The sequence below is a fragment of the Gavia stellata genome, chromosome 18, assembly GCF_030936135.1.
Source record: "Gavia stellata isolate bGavSte3 chromosome 18, bGavSte3.hap2, whole genome shotgun sequence".
NCBI lineage: Eukaryota > Metazoa > Chordata > Aves > Gaviiformes > Gaviidae > Gavia > Gavia stellata.
The window spans coordinates 20,417,783-20,437,301 of NC_082611.1; the positions used below are offsets into that span (position 1 = coordinate 20,417,783).

The following is a 19,519-nucleotide window of genomic DNA, read 5'->3' on the forward strand; positions in this document are numbered from 1 at the left end:
CTGGGCTGCATAGCGCAGAGAGCCAGCTGGGCAGGCTGGGGATGGCTCAAGGTGGGAACGAAACCCTGTGCACCAGTAGAAAAACTCTACTGGGTCTTACGGTTTGTTGGCAAAGTGCAGTCCCGACTAACGTGGCTGCAGGCAGCGGGCAGAGCTGTGGGATGCTGTGCCAGGGGCTTGCAAGCTTGGGTCTCTGCTGGCTGAGGGATGTGACCCCCAGGGTTGTCCCCTGGAGCTGCTGGTCTGCAGTTTTGTTCTGGTCTCCCGTTACTGAGAGAGCCCAACTCCAAGCCCAGCAGCTGGAATTGTTTAGGGGGTTCCAAAGTGGCTGATTTTTCTCGTGGTGCTCAATGTTGCAGGGCTCATCCAGTTCTAATCTCATCTCGCCCTCTCCGTGCATTCCTGCGCAGCGATGGCTGAGCATCAGTGGCAGCACGACGGGAGAGACAGGCTTTATGAGCTGCGTGCTGCCCGAGGACCTGCTGGTGGCCATCCTCTCTGACAGGCTGCAGGTATGTGGGATGGAGGCAGATGAAATGTCCCTGCTACAGAGACAGGCAGCGAGACACAGAGAGGTACAATTTGGAGAGGAGGAGATTTATATCTGCTGTTGGAAGAGTCCTGGGCTTCGTGCAGGGATCCCTGGGTGAAGCTGCAGATGCCATAAGTTGGCAGAGCACGGGGGAAGATCAGAGCTGGTCTGAGCTGATGCGCTTGGAACAATGATGGCTGGTGTCCTTTGACCTTGGGGTTTGACTAGCTGAGAGTCCAATGCGTGTGATAGCTGACTCTCTTCCTTCTCGATTTGATTCACAGTTGAGTGACTGCTACCAGGGAGTGGTGTTTGATGGCCTGGAGACCCTCTTTGCACGCAACACGGCGTCTGCTCTCCTCTGCCTGCTCAAAGCTGTCAGAAATCGGCCTTCTATCTATTTTGTGAACTTGTTCCAGGATTATTCTTCTTTGAAAGCCAGGGAGGCAGCCGCAAGAGAGCAAGAAGGTGAGACTCTTCACCTCCATACCTCTCAAATCCTCTCTCTCAAGCCCTCAACCTTATCCATGTGTATCTGGGTTACCAGCAGAGCCTGTCAGAACTGTTTTTCTTAATCCTTCCTCATTCTGCCTCAGTGTAGCCAGTGCTCAGCGCCCCGTTGCTTAAAATACATCAGAGCTGAGGCTGTAAAACTTATCTTGGTCTCTAACGTTAAAGCTTGTGCCCAAGTGTGTGGCTCAATAACTAAGCACCGGCCCGCTGCCCACGCCGCTGGTGCACGTGAGCCAAGCAAGGGACGAGAACTCGCTGACCGGCGACAGTTTGGGGGATTATCTGAATTTTGGAGCTGGGATATGAGCTCCCCAGTATCTCCTGGCCCAATGATAGTCTGGGCCGGGGCAGAGCTGTGAATCCTCGCAGCCCACCCAGAACAGCAAGCTCTGCTTGTGGTCGCTAATGGTTTCTCCTCTGGTCTGTGCTGAAGGACGGGAGCGGGAAGAAGCTGCCAGGAGAGAGAAAGCACGTCTCTGGGAGATGGATGAGGAAGAGTATGATGCCCTCTCTGAGGAGCAGAAAGCTCAGTTTAATAACAATATACGACAAGTCCAGCGTGAGAGGAAGAAGAGGTCTGTAAGCCTTCCATGGGTAACTCCCCAGGACAGTGTCCCTGAAGGGTTTCCCTGCTCTGGAGACCCTGGTTGAGCTCAGAGGGGTTACAGAGCAAAGGCCAAAAGTGTCTATTACAAGGGGCACAAGGATGGCCAGTACCACCTCCCTGGTTCCCAACGGAGGAAGGAGCTTCCTCTGGTGAGACGCAGGGAGCTGGGCTCTCTGCTTGCCTTGCCACTGCACTTCTAAGTGTCTCCAAGTTAATTATTTCGATTCTCATCTTCTTCATCCCCCTTCTTCAACACTGGGGGTTGGCGTGAGGCGCAGCTGTGCTGGCTTGGTTTAGATACCAGTCCTTTCGCAGGTGAAGTCCTCGCAATGCCCATCTCCCAGGGTTTTCCATACTGAGTGACCCCAGCCATAAAAGCTGGTGTCCTTAGGCTCACCTTCAGCTGCGGCAGCAGCAGGTGAGCCTGGGAGAAGCTCCCATCCAGCAGAGCAGCGTGTTCAGGAGGATGCATAGGATAGGCGTAAGCCTGTATTAATCCCCGCCTGAAACTCGAGGAGGGCCTTGCTTAAAGCAAACACGTGTTTCAGCACTTCTTTCAGCCCAGGCTGAAGTTTCTTTCCCTGGGAGGAGGTCACTAGGGCTGCTTCAAATTGTGATTTCCAGGACAGAGAGTTGTCGTGGTTTAAGTCCAGCTGGCAACTAAGCACCACCCAGCTGCTCGCTCACTGCCCCCCTGTGGGGGCAGTGGGGTAGAGGATTGGAAAAGTAAAAGAAAGCTTGTGGGTTGAGATAAGAACGGTTTAGTAAGTGAAAAGAAATGAAATAATGATAATAATAAAAATTGTAATAAAAAAGAAAATAACAAAAACAACAAAAAACCCAAACCAAACAAGAAAGACAAGTGATGCAAATGAAAACAGTTGCTCACCACCCTCCGACCGATGCCCAGCCCGTCCCCAAGCAGCGGTTCCCGGCCAGCTTTCCCCCTAGTTTATACACTGAGCATGACGTCCTATGGTCTGGAATATCCCTTTGGTCAGTTGGGGTCAGCTGTCCTGGCTGTGTCCGCTCCCAACTTCTTGTTCACCCCCAGCCTACTCGCTGGTGGGGTGGTGTGAGGAGCGGAAAAGGCCTTGATGCTGTGTAAGCACTGCTCAGCAATAACTAAAACATTTTTGTATTACCAACACTGTTTTCAGCACAAATCCAAAACTCAGCCCCGTACTAGCTACTATGGAGAAAATTAACTCTGTCCCAGCCAAAACCAGCACAATAGCACAAGTTTTCCATGATTCACGACTGGGTTCCAGCAGGAAACCTGCTTGTTCAGAGCCTGCTTTGCAGGAGGGCAGTTCCTGCAGCCTTTGCTTTCTGATGGATGTGATTATTCTCCCTAAGGAGCAGGATATGCCCAGGGAGAAGGGCTGGCTAAGCCAAGGAAGTATTGGTGCAGGGATAAGTAGGTGTTAGTGATTTGTGAGCTGTTATACACCGGGAAATCAAGAGAGGACTTCAGGCGTCAGTACGGAGCGATGGTGGATCAGTCTTCGGCAGTGTGCTGGAGGTGTCCAGGTGGACCTTATTGGAGAAGCAGGGCAATTTAGGCTTTATGACAGCAAAGGCTAGATTTGGCTGGTCCTGGAGGTCGTCTCCCACCTTTCCTCACTTTGGATGTTCCCAGCCTCCCCAGGTTGAGGGAGGTCCATGGAGATGGTCTAATGGTTCTGCTTGGCCTCAGGGTCAATGGCTGAAGTACAGGACCAGCTGGGATTGCGGTGAGCCCAGATTTCTGGTGGTGACTCTCAGGGATGTTTTCTCTTTGGCTTGCTGAAGGGAGATGGAGCGGATGGCTCAAGAGCTGGAGGAAAAGCACCGGCGGGAGCTAGAACGCTTGAAGGAGGAAGAAGAGCTGAAGAAGAAGTCCAGGCGGAGCAAGAGAGAGCTTGGCAAAGACACAAATAGTGCTTTGGGGAAGAAAAGCCAGCCTGGAGTCAGACAGGTGGGTGGTTGTGTTTATAGAGATGAGTAAAAGCCCTGGGGACCTTCCCGCTGAGTTGGACCATTCCCCCAGAAGCCAGCAGTCACAAGCAGCACTGGGAACGACTACCTGGCCATGAGTAACACGTGGGGCTGTGCTGGGAAACAACAGCCGGTGTTGGATCATGCTGCTAGAGGTGTGTTTTCCCATGGGTTTGTTGGAGAACTGCTCTTCTAGGATCATGCTGCCTTGGAGTCACGGCTTCAGATAACTCCGTACATTCACTGTGAAACCCTGGATAGTTTCAGTCCAGCATTTCTCCCCACTCTGCATGTGACTTACACCTCTGAGCCACGATCCATCTGGGATGTGGTGTCTTTTCCTACATGACTGGCAGGAGACACCACCAAGCCTTAGGTATTCATTAGCAACCAGACTTCCCAGAGTCAGCCAGCCACAGGGATGCTCAGCACACCACAAATGAGCCCAGAGGACTGCACAGGAATAAGGAGGTGTCTTAAGTTCCCTGTTTGGGTTGGGAAGCTGTTCTGTTCTTCATCTGGTTTGCAGGACTCCTCATCAGTCTGGCACTGGGGAGTTTGGTTTCAGTTGAGCTAAACTGGGTACCAGCTGCGTTCTGAACTGGGATTTGTAGAGCACCTAGCACCGGTCTCGGACGAGGCTTGGGGTGCTATTGTAAAGGTCATCACTGTCCTAGAGCATTTGAGTCGGGGCTTTGAAATGCTCACTGCTTTTTCTTGCTCCTCCTGCCCAGAATATGAACGCATCCACCAGCAACACCAACGTGTCCACCAGCAACTGGTCGGATGTCACCAAGGGGGTGGACAAGAAGGGATCTGTAAAGGAGCACCCAGACTCTGTTGCAGGTGACAAGGAAGATATGAAGAAGCGAGGCAAGGTTCCCCTGACGGATGCGTGCCCAGCGGTGGTTGTGCAACCCTCAGACCCAGAACAGGGGGAAACCAAAAACGAGGCCCTGAGTGACAGCGAGAAGAACTTGGCCATGAGGTTTAAGATCTATGAGGCATCGCAGAAGGACATCACGCATATTTTGTCATCCTGGGACAGGGTTCAGGGTATCCTGCTGTCCCCCCTGAACCAAGAGGAGGTGCGGCACCAAGCAGAAGACCAGCGCCGGTATTTATCCAGCCGTAGGAGCCGGAAGGAGAGAGAGAAGGAGCGCGCGGAGAAAGAGCGCCTGGAGAAGGAGCGGCTGGAAAAACTGAAGGCTCTTGAGGACTCCAAGTTATCTCGGCTGGAAGGGGAAGGTGCAGAAGGGTCAGCCAGAGGGCAGGATGTCGGGGTGCCCTGCTTGAACATGCAGGTGCTGAGCTCAGAAGATGTGAGTAAGAAGATCCTGGAGAGCGGCAAGCTGCCAGCAGCAGAGCAGGTAAAGCCCTGCAAGGTTCAGATGCTGAGCCTGCCATGGTCTGGGCCCTGGTGTGTTGTGTCCTGCCAGGTGACAATGGCACAGAGCCTTGTCCAGGCCACTGATGATGTTCCCCAACGGCTCCGCAGCAGCCACGTGGCTGGGGAGGTTCTCAGCATCCCTCAGATGGGTGGAAAGAGGGAGTGCTCTCTCTGTTCAAGCATCCTGTCTGTTCAGAGAGTTTCCCAGTCTGGAAATCATTAAAAATGGTCCCAGGGCACCTGAGTCGCTCAAGGGAGAGGTTTCTCTCTAGGTCCCGCTTGTAGGTCCTGGCACTGCTCTGGAGCCTGCCCACCCCACTGGGCGTAAAAAAGCACTGTACTCCATATAAACAAAAAAAAATCCCATTGCCAAAAGCTCCCTGCCTTTAAGGAAGGAGTGTGAGGATGAAGGTGATGGGAATTTCTCTTATGCTTTAGATCCTGGATGACCTGGGACTGGGTCCCTCCGGGCCTCCTATTCCCCCTACGGCTTTTTACTCTGTGGTCCACTACCCGGAGAAGCGGATGCTCCCTGCAGCAGGAGAAGCCCTCAAGCACTTCGTCTTTGTTGTGCCAGAAGATGCTGCTGCGGAAGATGAAAAGAAGGATATGGAAAGTCCTGTGGATGCCCCGACCGTGCCTGCGGTGAAGGTGCCAGGGCAAGGGACCAGGCTGGGTGGGGGCATGGTGGGGGGGAGGATGGAAAAAGATCACTGTGGAAGGGCAGTGAAGACATGACGGGGTCCCATGTCTGCAGGCGTCCCTTTTGTCTGTCCGAAAGAGACAGCTGTGCTTGAGACATAGGGCGGTTCTGTAAGACGAGAGAAAAAAAATCACCTAAAGTCCTCAACTTCCCTTGAGGAGAGGGTCCTGGGCGAGGAGAGGTCTCGTAGGCAAAACAAAGTCCAATAAGGAAGACCAAGTCCCTGGGCAGCTATGAAACCAGCAGATGCTGGTTACTTATTTATTCTCTCTCCTGTTTGTTAGCAGACCTGCAGTTTTCTTTCCGGGATGGGGATGTCTCAGGGCAGGTCTCACCTCTCTCCCTTCTCTCTCTCCTCTTGGTGTGAAGATGCCAGAGGAGCAGGTCACCCCAACCAGGGGCCGGTCGAGGAAGCAGAAAGCCGCAGGCAGCCGGGAGGCTGCAAGGGAGAAGCGGAACTCCAGCCGCAGGAGGCAAAGTCTCCAGGGGCCAGGCATGGGAGCACCCACACGTCCCCCTGAGGCGGACCAAAGCAGCATGGACGCGGTCCCGTGCCCAGGGAGATCCGTCAGGTGAGCTGTGAGGGAGGAGGTGATCCCTCTGCTTCATGTTCATCTTGCCAAACGAGGTCCATTGTCCCCAGCTCTGCAGGGACCCTCTGCCAGTGCCTCCATGGGATGGCGAGTTCACAACCCTCCTCCCTGTCTCGTTTGCTCGTTAACAATGCCTGAAGCCTCCTCTTTAATTGCCAGGCTGAGCAGCTGCCGGTGGATAGTGCCTGCCCGCGGCGAGGTGGAACTGAAGGTCCACTTCAGCTCCACAGTGCTGGGCCAGTTCGATCAGATGCTGCATTTTGAGATCCTGGGGACAAACCGTCTGTACCAGCTGCACTGCAGGGGCACCTGCCTGTATCCCACCATCAGCCAGGACCCACGGTAAGGCTGGCCCGTGGGAGCTCTCCCACACTGCTCCCTCCTAAACTCCGAGCCAGGGCTGTCCCTTGTACCCCTGTGGCCTTCTGGCTTGGGCAGAGCGTGCTGCCTGAGCTGGGAACCAGTACTGGTGCCTCAGCCACCAGGAAGGGTTATGGCTTTCTGACCAGGTTTTCTACTTAGAGTATCTCGCAGCTCCTCATTCCCTGTTTTTTTCTGCCCAGGCTGGTGTTTCCTCACTGGAGGAAGAGCAAGGCAGATGACGACATCATCTTCAAGCAGTATGTCATGGACACGGGTGTATTCCACTTTGGACCGCTGCTGTGTGGGAAGTCAAGAGACCGGTACGTCTTGATGATCTCTTGATGTTGGGATGGGATCTCCAGGGACTTGTACTTTCATGGACGTGCTTGGAGACATGCTGTCCCCGTGGCACAATTCCGGGCAGGCCCAGGCAAAGACCTGAGAGATACCTGGGGTTGAAGGACCGCGGATGTGTGAACTCGGGTAGATAAACAGGCACGTGAGTCTCGGAGGAGCTGGGAAGAGATGGAGACGATCTTCCAACATGGTGGGCGCCTCGGTGGCCAGAGCCACGTGCTGCTTCCAGCCTGAAGGTGACTTGGGGCAACTTGTGTCCCCCCTCCACATCTCAGCCTCACCACCTGTGAAATGAACTTTATGGGGCTTTTTTAAAGTGCTTTGAGCTGAACTGAATGAGCAATTATTCTGCTGATGGTTTTGTAAACCATTCATTAATCTGTAATATTAGTAAGACTTTGAGTTGACCTGCCAATAAGCGTGTGTGGTGGGGGGGGCGGAACCTGCAGAGGAATAAAAATGGGAATTACATTTTCCTGATCCTCACTGCCGGATGAAGTCTGCCTAAAAAAGTTGGCATTGTAGCTGCTGGCGTATTTCTATTTTTAACATAGCTTTTTTTTTTTTTTTAAATATTAGAAATGAAGTTCTTGTCTTCATGGGAGCTCTGGAGAGCTAGTGGTATTTTGACCACCCAAGGAAATTAAATCAAAACAGTTTAAAAAACAAAAGAGGATCTTTAGCTAGGCTGATGAATGGTCTCAGGTTTCTGTTTGCTTTTTTTAACCTTTTAACTCCAAATTCTGTTCCACGCCTGAGAAGAAGGGACACTTGTAAGATTTAGCATTCCTCTTGGGAATGAATCCTTTCTATTTCCTTCCCTCAGACTTTGGGCTAACCCATGAAATACAAGGCAGCCTTGTGACTTTTTTGAAAGAGATAAGCTAAACTATTTTTAAAACCTCTTTTCAAAACCGTTTCTTTATACCCTGCAGGGAAGGAAACCCAACAAAGAAGGGGGAAGAACCCATGTGCCTGGTGTACTTTTATTTTTCCAGGCGCCTTTGAATTTCTATTTTGTAAAACGCTCTTTTAAGTGGCCTGTGCATTGTAACGCCTCTGGGATGGAGGCACCAGGTACAGAGGCGGACATCAAAGTAACACAAGGACGAACACACGTACCAAGCAACATGCCCGTGAAAGTGATCCTTTCTCTTAGCCGGCTTGTTAGACCATGGTCTTTCAGTGCAACCTCCCGCTGCCAGGACACAGTGCTTTCCTCGATGTGTGATAAAGACCACGGTCCCGGCATCTCCTCTGCAGCCTTTTCCCCTTTTTGTGGACAGGTACAAGGCGCTGCAGTATCCCAGCAACTGCGAGAAGTTAACCATCCTCAATGTCACCCCACTGGAGGCAGAGGTGCATTTCTTCTTTGAGCACGACGTCGAAGCGGACACGTTCCTTTTAGACCCCCCCAGCATGAGGCTGAAACCTAACGAGAAGCAGGTAGGAGACGGACAGGTAGGGCAGGCTCTGGTAGAAGTGCCCAGGAGCCGTTCCTCCTGCTCACTGAACGCTTTTCTGTATTTCTTTTTGCGGGGACGGGGCTAGGAGCTGAGCGTTTGGGCGTACCCCAATTCAGCTGGCCTCGTGGAAGACAACCTCATCTGCTGCATTAAGGAGAACCCGGAGCCGGTGGTCTTCCGCCTGTGCTGCCAGGGTGTGCAGGTGGAGCTGGGAGTCAGCTCCAAGCAGGTGCATTTCGACAGGCTGCTTCTGCACAGGTCAGTCATCCCGCGGCTGCTCTGCTGGTGACGAGAGCTGACAGTGGGCTTCCCTTCAGCTTCTCTCGCCGGCTGTGTGGCCACTCAGGTTGGAGGCTGGGCTAGCATCCCTTTTTCTTCCCAGCAATTCCCAGTCCCTTGCTCACCATTCCTCTCTGGCTCCGATATCCTGTAACAGCCACGAGCTCCATAGCCCCCCAGCAATGCTGTGCCATGGGCATCTCGATGCATTGGTATCTTGTCTGCTGGTTGCAGAGCAGTCCAGTGGCTCCTCCTTATCTCCCTTCTCTTGGATACACTTCTGACACCAAGCTGTCCCCCAAGGACCTCACCTCTCAGACTTGTGACATAGGGAAAACATTAAAATATGATTTCATATGCATGGCTAGGGCTGCTCCAAGTTGCATTCAGTTGCAAGGCTAGCATGACAGTCGAGCAACCGGTGCTGAGTGTCTTCTTGTCTCTACAGGAGGGACAGCAAGACGCTGGTGCTGCGAAACAGCACCCCACTACCCGTGGCCTGGCGGCTCAGCGGGCTGGAAAACCTCGGCGAGGACTTCTCCCTGTCACAGGATGAGGGCCTCATTGCTCCCTGCACGGAGTTTGGCGTGCGTCTGTATTTCAAGGCCACGAAGGCTGTAACCGTTAAGAAGATGATCCAACTAGAGGTGAGGGGGACTGTGCCCTCCCTGGCAGAGCAGGGCAGAGTGATCCCTGTGCTCTTGGGGATTGGGAGACTGTGCTTGAAGGGTACCTTGCCAAGAGGGCAAAAGGATGAGCCTTCATGAGATTCCCTTCTACCTGCGTTGCCGGGGGGCCAGTCCCTTAGCAGCAAGGGACTCTCACTGAAGGATAACGTTTTGGAAACTAGGTGACTCCTAGGGTGCTCTTGTAGCTGAGCTTCATGGGGCAAGTACGCTGTGGAGTCTGGAAGAGATGTACTGCTGTACAGCACCTCAGGAAGAGGTGCTGCCTCTGCGTGGCCTACATCTGGGTTTTGAGGCTTCGTCCTGAGGCCGTACAACAACAACCTTGCTGCTGTGCACGGTTGAGTGCAGTCGTTTGGTTGTCCAGACTTGGGCGTGCTCCCTGCAGCCATCCTGGAATCCGTCTGGGGCTCTTAACATGGAGCAACAAACTCTCAGCCTGGGATTTTGTTCCCCAGGGTTTAGGGGCTGTGTTTCAGTGAGGGTGCTGGGTGGTTGAAGAGGAAAGGGTTGGGCATCAATGCCACGTGCTCTAGGACACCTCACACTTCTTGTGGTGGCTTTAACATCCCCTTGTTTCCCAGGGCGCTTTAGCAGCAACACTGCTGCTAGAGGAGTGCCGAGGTGGGCTGACAGGGTTTCTTCCTGCGTCAGAATCTCCCTGGGTCAGCCCGTGAGATGAACGGGTTAGGAAAGTTTGGGAGTCACAAATGCTTGTCAAGCAGGGGAGGCCATGGTGGAAGCAGCCGGCAGAGGCAAGGCCTCGTATGTTGTCCTCCAAAAGAATTGAGAATGGTCTAAGCAGTGTTTGTTTCTTGCCATCTCAGGTTTCAGATGCAGAAAACATCCTGGGGATCGTTCAGATTGAAAATATCCAAATCCTTGCGGAGGCCTATGACGTTGCTCTGAGCATCAGCATGTCTAAAGGTGAGTGGATGCCCCCGAAGCCAAGTAGTCCGGCGCATGGCATTGCCTTGGCAGGTGAGCAGCCAGGGCACTTGGAACAGGATGGGATACCATGCAAGCGTGGCACGGATACGTAACGCACGTATCCTGCAAGCTGCGTGGAGTGAAGCACTGTCAGGACACAGAGAGAGCCTTGAGTCTCTCGCCTCCAAACTTTGAAGTGTGCAACTTCATGTGCAGATTGATTTGGGGGCTTTGAAACGACAGTGATGTGAACAAGCAATTGGCAATTCGTGAAGGCTCGGCATGGCACAGAGAGTTGTGGGATCTGTGCTTGGAAGCAGGCAGATGGAAAGTGAGCTCCTTAGCTACTAAACCCTACACATATTCTCCAAGTAAGGGAAAGGGCAGCAAAGTAGCTAGAAAAACCTTCCATAAGAGAAACTTGCCGAGAAGGGTTTTGTGCCACCTGAGAACTCCAAATCTGTATCTTGTCACTTGGTGTAGTCTGCAGCAGCTCACAAATATTCACCATTTCTTACCTCTCTCTGGGGGTTTTCTGCAGGTACAGATGGCAGCGTGGATTTTGGGATCCTTAAGGTCCTGGATGAGGCAAAGCAGGTGCTAACCCTGAAGAACAAAGGGAAATACAAGATCGTGTACAGGTGGGTCCAGCTGCCTGGTCTGTGAATGCATGGTGCCACCACCCGTGAATGCATGGTGCCATCCAGGCCTGCATTCTCCTTCTGTCCATGGTTAGAACCTGTTCCCATGCTGACTACCTCATGCTCCAGGTAAATACAAAACCTGGGCTCTCTAAGCTCAAATACTGTAATAGAGAATCCAGCCACACACCAGCAATTCTTCACAGCTCAGCAGGAACCAGAAGGAGAGACCCTGAAATGTAAGCCCCTCACTGCTGAGATTCATTGCCCTCCTTTGAGGGTCAGCTCATTTCTCTTTGAGACTCTTTAAAGGAGGGAATGAAAAAATTTGGTGTCAAGGTTAGCTTACAACACTCCTGACTGTCTGCACTCTGTGTCAAGATCTGGAATTCCCCAAGCAGAGCTGGACTCTTTCCCTTTTATTACTTTGTTGATGGTCCTATGCAAAGTCCCGGCTGTGCTGGTGGCACCGGTATTTTTAACTGCAGAGGTCTTGTTCCTTCCCTTTCACCCCAGTTTCAAGCTGGAAGCCGCAGATACCAACATACGCGACCTGGCGTCCCACTTCACTATCCAGCCGCAGAAGGGCGTGCTGACTGCCTCCGGGCACCCCGTGCAGGTCCAGCTGCTCTTCCATCCCAAGATGGAAATGAGCATTGAGAACAAACCCATCCTGCAGTGCCAGGTGAGCTGCCTGGGCCAGGCGGTGTTAGCACACCGCGTCTTGGGAGTGTAGGCGGGACACGTGTCTTCTGGGAGGAAGGCTTTAGTTGGGGAATCCTCTCTCATCCATATACAATAAAGTCTTTCAGAAACCATTTGTGATGCTCCTAAGCAGAGCTGAAACTGGCTCTGGAGGAGGCATTTAAGCAGGGAGGGTGAGCTGATGGGGACTTGGGGTGGCGTCAGGGGACAGAGATAGAGGCTGTCCTCTGCTGTATTTACCAACCCCTCCTCCGGTTGCAGGTGATTGAGCCCAGCATCTGTGAAGGAGGCGAGACCATCGCTGTCATCCCAGTGAGGGTGTCAGCAAAAGCTGTGTACAGCAAGTACAGCATTTACCCTGCCTCGCTCATCAACTTCGGTGCCTTGACGAATGGCACCAGGAAAACCTGCACCTTCACGCTGGAGAACAAAGGCGTCCTTGACTTTAAATTCGTCATCTACCGAGCGGACCAGGCTGCACCTGTATTGCCAAGGAAAAGGTGAGAGAAGACCTGCACCACCCTTCCTGCCCGAGGAGGCACCACAGCATGGCTGGGGTGTGACAGGCAGCCAGGACACCTGGGTTCTTGTCCATCTGCGTCACTGGCTTGTGAGCAGGGAGCAGAAAAACCCCTCAGTATCCCCATGTGTAGGGCAAAGCCGGTGATACAGCTGACCTATCCATAAGCTACAGCAATGGGTGGTGCAGGCAGCCCTCCGGGAGCAGGAGGACTTTCCTCCATGGCGAGGAAGGCCAGCTTTGGCCTCGGAGAAAGGCAGGGGGAGCTCAGCGTGATGGATGTTTTCTGCTTTCTCCTCTCAGTGCACATCGAATCAAATCTGCCCGCTCCCACGAGAGTGAAAACGTGGGCAAAATGACTCCCTCGGCCAGACAAAGCAAGCGCTCGCTGCCAAAGGACACAAACACCTTCCTGCAGGTGGGTGGCTCCGGCTCCCCAACACGTGCCACTGCAGCTGGAGTGGGAGGACGCTGCTGTGCCCAGCCTGGGGGGCTTGTCGCCATGAGATCTGGTGGTCTGCATGACGGAGGTCATCTCCCAGCCACAAGCAGAGGCAGGAGCTGCTCAGTCCCACTGACAGTCCCATGCTCTGGCTCAGACCTGAAGTTGTGGGCTCAAGGGAGGGGAGCAGGTCCTGTGTTTGGTAGCTGCTGGCCAAAACAGGTCTATGAATACCACAGATGCGGAACATCCCTGTTTGAACTCCCAGTCCATTGATATGAGATGACCTTGCTTTTTCTTCTTCCCAGCCCCCTCTCTCCTCTCCCATCGTTTCTGCTCTCCTGTTTTACCCCTGGAGGTTGAAGGATCCCAGCCACCACCTTCACCCTTTACACCCCAACTCCTTTCTCCATACCCCTTGGGACAAGCCTATGCCTCCTCCCAGCTTGTTCATGTCATCCTGGGGCTGCCTATGGGCCATGGAATCATCCCTCCCTGCCCTGGGACTGGGGGCTTGGGCCCGGCTGGAGGTCAAGGAGTGGCATACTCCTTGCTGGGGATGCTCAAGCCTCTCCTGGGACTCTGTCTGCAGGCTCGCCTCACTCTAGGCATGTTCACGGTGTACCCTGGCTTTGGCTCCATCCCTCCTGGGGGCCAGCAGATGATCACAGTGGACTGCCACACAGAGCCAGTGGGGATCTGCAAGGAGTACCTGTCCATCGACATCAGCGACAGAGACCCTACGGACAATCCCCTTGGCATCCCCTACACCCTGTTTGCTGAGTCCTGCCTCCCAGGTATGCCCCGTCCACAGGTTCCCCTGGCCAGACCTGCTGCTGATCAGCACCCAGGCTTACAGAGAGACGCCCTAACCCTAAAGTCCCATCTTAAAATCCTCAGAGGTTCCAGTCCTTTTCAAGTCCAGCAGTGGGGGGAGGCTGGGAGGGAAACATGGAAGGATACAGGGAAAGCGCTGCCCTTTAAGACTGAGGGTGACTGAGCTCCATCCTCACAGCCAACTCCCCACCCAGGTTGGGTTTTGCAGTGACCCAGGCAGAAAGGGCTTATCAAGCCTTCTGAGAGGCCAAGAGGGTCCAGATAAATTGAGCAGGAAGGCTTCTTCATCCTCAGCCCTCCCTCTTGTCTGCTCACAGCATTTGTGGTTGATGACATGGAGTCCATCTTTGAGGAACATCGGATCTGCAGCAGCATCAACCTCTGCCGGATCCTACGGACAGTGCGAGACAAGGGCGTGTTCGTCACAGATGAGAACAAGTTCATTTTCACCAACGTTCTGGTTGGGCACCGGGCCACAGCTCGCTTCAAGATCTGCAACGTGAACAAAGTCCCCTGTGACGTGGTTTTCTCCATCAAACCCATCCCCAGTAAGGTAGGAACAAGAGGCCAAGGCGACTGTTGCTCTTTAAAGGCTGTGTGGTAGCCTGCCGCCTTCTCCAGATTCATTGCTTCCTCTCGTCTGGACTAGTTCAGCTCAGTGCAGGTCAAACTAGAGGGGAGAGCAGCAATGCTGGGGTGGCAATTGAATTCAGTGTGTCTCAGGTGTTCAAGGAACGTGTGGATGAGGCACTGTGGGACATGGTTTAGTGGGCATGGTGGGGTTGGGTTGATGGTTGGACTTGATGATCTTACAGGTCTTTTCCAACCGTAGTGATTCCGTGATTCAAGCAAGATTTTGGCTCAACCCTCTGTATCTTTGGTGGGAGACCTGAACCCTTCTTGGAAGCACGCTCAGATGGGGGCTTTTACTGGACTGATGTGCCAGGGCTCGAAGCAGACTATTTCCTCAGGCTCCCTGATCTTTCCCTTCTCTTTAAAGGCCAATTCTAGGTTATTTGTGGGGTTTGCCATGCATTCCCCACCTCCCAAGTATGCTGGGCTGGCTGCCCAGCGCTCAGAGCAAGCTTTTGCACTCCTGGGCTTTATGGCAGCTCGTGTGCAAGGTCAGCACCACTTTGGAGTCACCCCCGAGATGGAAGGAGCCTGTCCAGGGAAGCAGGAAGGAAAATGCTGCCTGGGGCTGTTCCCCATGATGAATATGTGACTAAGGCAAATCATATTGAAGGATGTTTTCTCCTAACACCTCTTTGTGGGTTCCCCAAGCTTAACAGCCCTGTTAGCCACATTTTCGAGGTGGATCCCGTTCGGACGTGCGTGCCCAGCCGCTCCCACGCCTTTGCTACAGTGACCTTCACTCCGCAAGCGATGCAGAGCTACCAGTGCACTTTTGAGGCATCCCTTGATGTCCAGGCAAGGTAATTCACCCTGGGGAATCTTGTCAGGGACACCTTTCTGATAGCTGCCTCTCCTCTGGGAGGACGTAGACCTCTTGTTAACCCTAATGCTTTCATTAGCCTTAGGTCGAGTACTTAGCATTAGGTAATATAGGAGGCAGTAACTACTAGATAGAGCAGAGCAGAAAAATAAGGGTCATAGTTTAGCCTATATGAGTGTCTATGAAGAACATCAGGTAGCCAACTGGAAGTTATTGAATCAGAAAGAAACGGAGATGTGCGACAGCTGAGCTGGGGCTTTCCAAGGACAAAGCGTTAGATGAAGCGGTTTCTGTGCCAGCAAGTCAGCATGCATTATTTCCTCCTTGTTTATGTTAAAAAGAGATGATCCTATGTGATTACCTGGGGTATATTAACATATTTTATGTTAAAGGAGCGATTGGACCCCTTACGAAAGAGTAGCCCAGCTCCTCTGTCCTGGGACCTGTGTTTGTACCGGGGATCTGACCTGCTTTTCCCCAACCCTTTAGTCGCTGAATTGGGATGAGATAAGTCAGCTTTCTGCCCTAATAAGCAATTCCTGGTTTAGTGTCCTTGGAAATAATCCTTAGTGATGGTGTTATTTATTTACTTCTCCCTTCTTGCTTTTCTACTATTTTCATGCTGTGCTTGTGCTTTTTGCGTATGTCTCGTATCACCGCAGCCAGTGAATTTGCCATGTCCATCTGTTGCCTCATTATTTACCTGCTGTAGTGCATGATTCGATGAAGTGAAATTATTTTTAACTGTTATTCTGGAAGGCTCTGTCTGTTCAGAGCAGATTCTTCTTGTGAATGGCCCTGATCTGACTGGGAGGAGAGGGGTGAGAGGGAGCTGTGTCGTGGGGTACAGGAGCAGCAGCCAGGGAAAACGCAGTGGATGGCACTCGCTTCATTGATTGCCAAGTGGGAAATGGGTTAGTGCCAGCCGTAAGGATTTCTCCTCTGCCTCTCCTGCAGCCCTGCAGCAATTAAAGCACAAAGCCTGACCTTCGATATCAGTGGAGATGGGCATCTGCCTCGAGTGACAGTCTTGCGCCCGGTCCTTCACAATAAGAGAGGGAACCCAGTGCTGCTCTTCAAGAAGCTGTTGCTGGGTGATTCAGAAAAACTGTCTCTGGTCCTTCAGAATGATGGCGTCGTACCTGTCCAGGTGAGGACCTGCTCAGGGAATGCTCTGGTCTGGGAACAAGTCCTTGTGCCATGGAGGAAAGGCACCAAAAACCGTGGTAGAGGTGCACAGATGCACCGCTACTCTATGTGTGCAGTTGAACACCAAATGAAACCCTTGCCTTGCGCTCAGAGCCACTCCATCGCAGGAGAATAACTCCCTCTGACTTTCTGGAAGATGCTTTGGCAAACCAGTGGGAAAAGTCTCGTTTCTCAGCCAGATCCTCTAGGAAAGTTCCATCAGCCCTTCGTCTTTGTCCCCCTCTCCTTTGCAACCACTGCTGCTGTCTCCGCTAGTCTTGACCCACCTTTGGGTTTTATGCCGGTTACTCTTTCCACTCTGTGCCGCAGTGAACTGCACAGGAATGGGTCTCAGAAATTCTTTTTAAGCAAATGACTGAACTCTGCTTTCCAGGAAGGGTGTTCCTCTTGGCAATGTGAGTTTCTGACCAGTCTATCCTTTTCAGTTCAACACAAGAAAGTTGATGGGGTATTTTTCCTCCCGACTCTCTTCTCACGCTTTGGTTCTCATGTGGGAATGTGGGATGTCCTAGTTACATTAGATTGTATTTGATCACATTTTACTACATTTTAATTAAACTCAGTTGTAGTTTAATTCCGTTCTGCTCATTGCTTTTAGTACTTTCTGTCCTGTTTGGTTCTAATTTAATGATATCCCAATGCCTCTGAACACTCTTTTTTTCTGTCTGATTTTACTTAAACTTTGTGCTAAGAGCTGTGTTTGAAGCGGGGAAGCGTGCTGGGCTCCCCGTGCTGGACCAGCAGCGGTACGGTGTCGATCCACGTGCCGCCCTGTACCCACACCAGTGTGGTCGTTCTCTGTGTTCCCTTTTCTCAGTTGATGATAGACCTGTTGGATGAAGGGGGAGTTTTCTTCTTGAAAGCCAGGCCCACCACACACTGCATCTACCAAGCTGCGGGCACGAAGGAGGACTCTCCTGGAGAAGGTAAATTCATTAACCATGAAGTGTGGTCATTCACACAGGGAAGATGCGTGCCCTGCTCTTGGTCTGGCCAAGCAGCAGCCAGATGTTAGACATACTTTCTTTCCTGGGGCTCTCTGTACCCCTATTTTTTCCCATGGACTCTTTGCAGAGTTTCCTCCTAGCAAGTTGTGGGAAGTTTTTCTGTTCTTCTGGACGTGGTGGGTTGAGTTGTCGGGGAATTATCAGCACTTGAATGGACCGTCTGAGGTCTCTGCTGCATGTGGGGAGTTACCAGCCTGAACAGAGGCAGCCCTTGAGCCCACAGCCAACCAACAAAAGCCAAAACCGCTCTTTGACTCAGCGTTACGTACGGCTTGAGAAGTTTGAGTGAGAGCTGTGTGTTAACCTAAGGTTAAGATGCTTAAGCAGTGATATACATGGTGGTTTCATAGTCTTGTGAATATAGGAGGAGGGTCTGGAACCAGTGGTGGGAGAACCTGTGCTTAGAGACAGCTGTGTTTCAACCTCTTATTCCTCTTCTACCCAATGGAATATTTCCTCTGTACAGCTGTATCACTTGTCTCTGATTTCCATTGCTGTGCAGGGAGGAAGCCCCACACTGCTTGCCTGGTTCTGCATCACGGGGAATTAGCAGAGTTTGACGTGCTTTTCAAACCCAACCTGGCCCAACGTGTGGAAGGGAAGATCCACCTCTCGGTGGTGGACAACCCCTATGAAGAGACCGACATTCAGCTAGTGGGTGAAGGCTACGAGGATGACTTCACGCTTGATAACATCCATGGACTAGTGGCAGACAGCAATGAAGAGAACACTGAAGGCAATGTGGAAGAAGACATAATTGAGGGTAAGAAAGGAGAGGCTGCCAAGATGGAGCAAGGAAGAGGAAAATACACGTTTCTGCTCACCCTGTGCCAGTGCAGGTGTGGTCCAGGCTTAGCGGACAGATCCTGTTGTCTTTTGTAGCCTGCAGAGCAGCCACGCTTGAGAACACAAGGGAGGATCCTCTGTCAAGGGGGACGCGTGCAGGCTGGGAGGGAAGGGTGAGAGATGCCAGCGTTCAGCGGAGTATCTCTAAAAGGAGGTCTGGTGGTCTGTGAGCGTGCCAGCCCTGTGCACAGAGGCCGTGCGTGCTGCACCGCATGTCCCCTCTGCCCAGACACAGCCGCGTGTTTAGGGACATGTCAGGGTGTATCTCTGAAAGTGGTAGGATGGGGATCTGCACCTCCCAGAGGGAGGAAGGCTTGGAGCGAGGAAAGGAGTTGGACATACGTGTGTCTGTGCATGTGAGGGGGGCGGGCGGACCTCACAGCACGCTGAGATCCCTTGCTCTCATTCTTAACAGCTACCAGAGTGGATCACATCCAGTTCGGGGACTGTCACATCGGGACACCTTACCCCGTGACCTTCACCATCACCAATCGCAGCAGGGGGGAGGCGGTGCGGTTTGAGTGGCTGGCAGACACCCCGTTTCACTTCTCCCCCCAGGTGAGTTTGAACGGCTCTGCCTTTCCCCGCTGGTCGAGCCCTTCCCGGCGGGTTGCCAGGAGTTAGCAGGGAGTCACCACGTCCCAGTGAGAGCCCATTCCAGTGCCACATAGGCGATGCAATCCCTGGCTTTGCTGGGGCAGGGCTGTCAGCCCGGCAGAAAAGGCTCCGTGTTATGGGAGGTGGCATCTTTTGTTTGTACTTTTTCCCTATCAAACTTCAGATAAATACACAATAAAATGCAGATCCCTGGCACAGCTCCTCAACACATCAATCCCTTTGCTGTCAGTCTTGCCCTTGCCAGTGATTCCAGTTTGGTCTTGGCTCTCCGGTTCTCCCTAGGTGGGACACCTCCATGCTGGCTGTGCTAAGGACATCACGGTGACCTTGAAATCGGATGTTGCGGTCGCTTTCAAAAAGCACCCTGTGAAGTGTAAGGTGGCTAGGATCGCCTTCCAGCTGCCTCCAGAGCTGGTTACCGACTGGGACGACCGCCTGCGCACCGTCAAGTGGGTGGATGCCACGAGGGGCCCGGCAGCCACGTGGCCTCTCAAGAAGAAGGTAAGAAGCTAACTGAGCTTCTACAAAAAGAGCTGCCAACGGCAGCAGACCGCCATCCTTGCTGGCTAAGCTGGCTCCTGCTTCCTCCTGACATTTAATCCATCCGTGAGGTTAACCAGCAGTGCTTTTTAGGGGAGAGGTGGATGCACGGTGACCTGCTACGCTCGCACAAGATGGGGAAGTCTTTTTGACGAGAGATGTTTAGTTTGACAAGAGACATTTAGCCACGTGCAAACTATCAGTCTCTGCTGATTTTATGGTGTTAAAATCTATTCATCTGAATCGGTGCCTTTTCACCAACAAGGAGTTAAATCCACTGCGCTCTGTCCCCTTGTTTT

The 19,519-nt window shown here is 52.6% G+C and overlaps 1 protein-coding gene across 1 annotated transcript in view; it reads left to right on the forward strand.

Annotated features, from left to right (window-relative positions):
- The window catches only part of LOC132318654 (hydrocephalus-inducing protein homolog), a 147,464-nt gene that overhangs the window by 111,840 nt on the left and 16,105 nt on the right, over positions 1–19,519 (forward strand). The window contains exons 40-64 of the mRNA XM_059826627.1: positions 360–512; positions 817–1,000; positions 1,479–1,620; positions 3,447–3,612; positions 4,367–5,002; positions 5,461–5,673; positions 6,095–6,297; positions 6,478–6,660; positions 6,882–7,001; positions 8,325–8,484; positions 8,590–8,762; positions 9,232–9,430; positions 10,297–10,396; positions 10,941–11,040; positions 11,557–11,725; positions 12,007–12,245; positions 12,569–12,683; positions 13,300–13,504; positions 13,862–14,097; positions 14,829–14,980; positions 15,958–16,150; positions 17,027–17,135; positions 17,719–17,979; positions 18,478–18,620; positions 18,963–19,181. Of these exons, the coding sequence (XP_059682610.1) occupies positions 360–512; positions 817–1,000; positions 1,479–1,620; positions 3,447–3,612; positions 4,367–5,002; positions 5,461–5,673; positions 6,095–6,297; positions 6,478–6,660; positions 6,882–7,001; positions 8,325–8,484; positions 8,590–8,762; positions 9,232–9,430; positions 10,297–10,396; positions 10,941–11,040; positions 11,557–11,725; positions 12,007–12,245; positions 12,569–12,683; positions 13,300–13,504; positions 13,862–14,097; positions 14,829–14,980; positions 15,958–16,150; positions 17,027–17,135; positions 17,719–17,979; positions 18,478–18,620; positions 18,963–19,181 (4,773 nt within the window). The remainder of the gene's footprint in view (positions 1–359; positions 513–816; positions 1,001–1,478; positions 1,621–3,446; positions 3,613–4,366; positions 5,003–5,460; positions 5,674–6,094; positions 6,298–6,477; positions 6,661–6,881; positions 7,002–8,324; positions 8,485–8,589; positions 8,763–9,231; positions 9,431–10,296; positions 10,397–10,940; positions 11,041–11,556; positions 11,726–12,006; positions 12,246–12,568; positions 12,684–13,299; positions 13,505–13,861; positions 14,098–14,828; positions 14,981–15,957; positions 16,151–17,026; positions 17,136–17,718; positions 17,980–18,477; positions 18,621–18,962; positions 19,182–19,519) is intronic.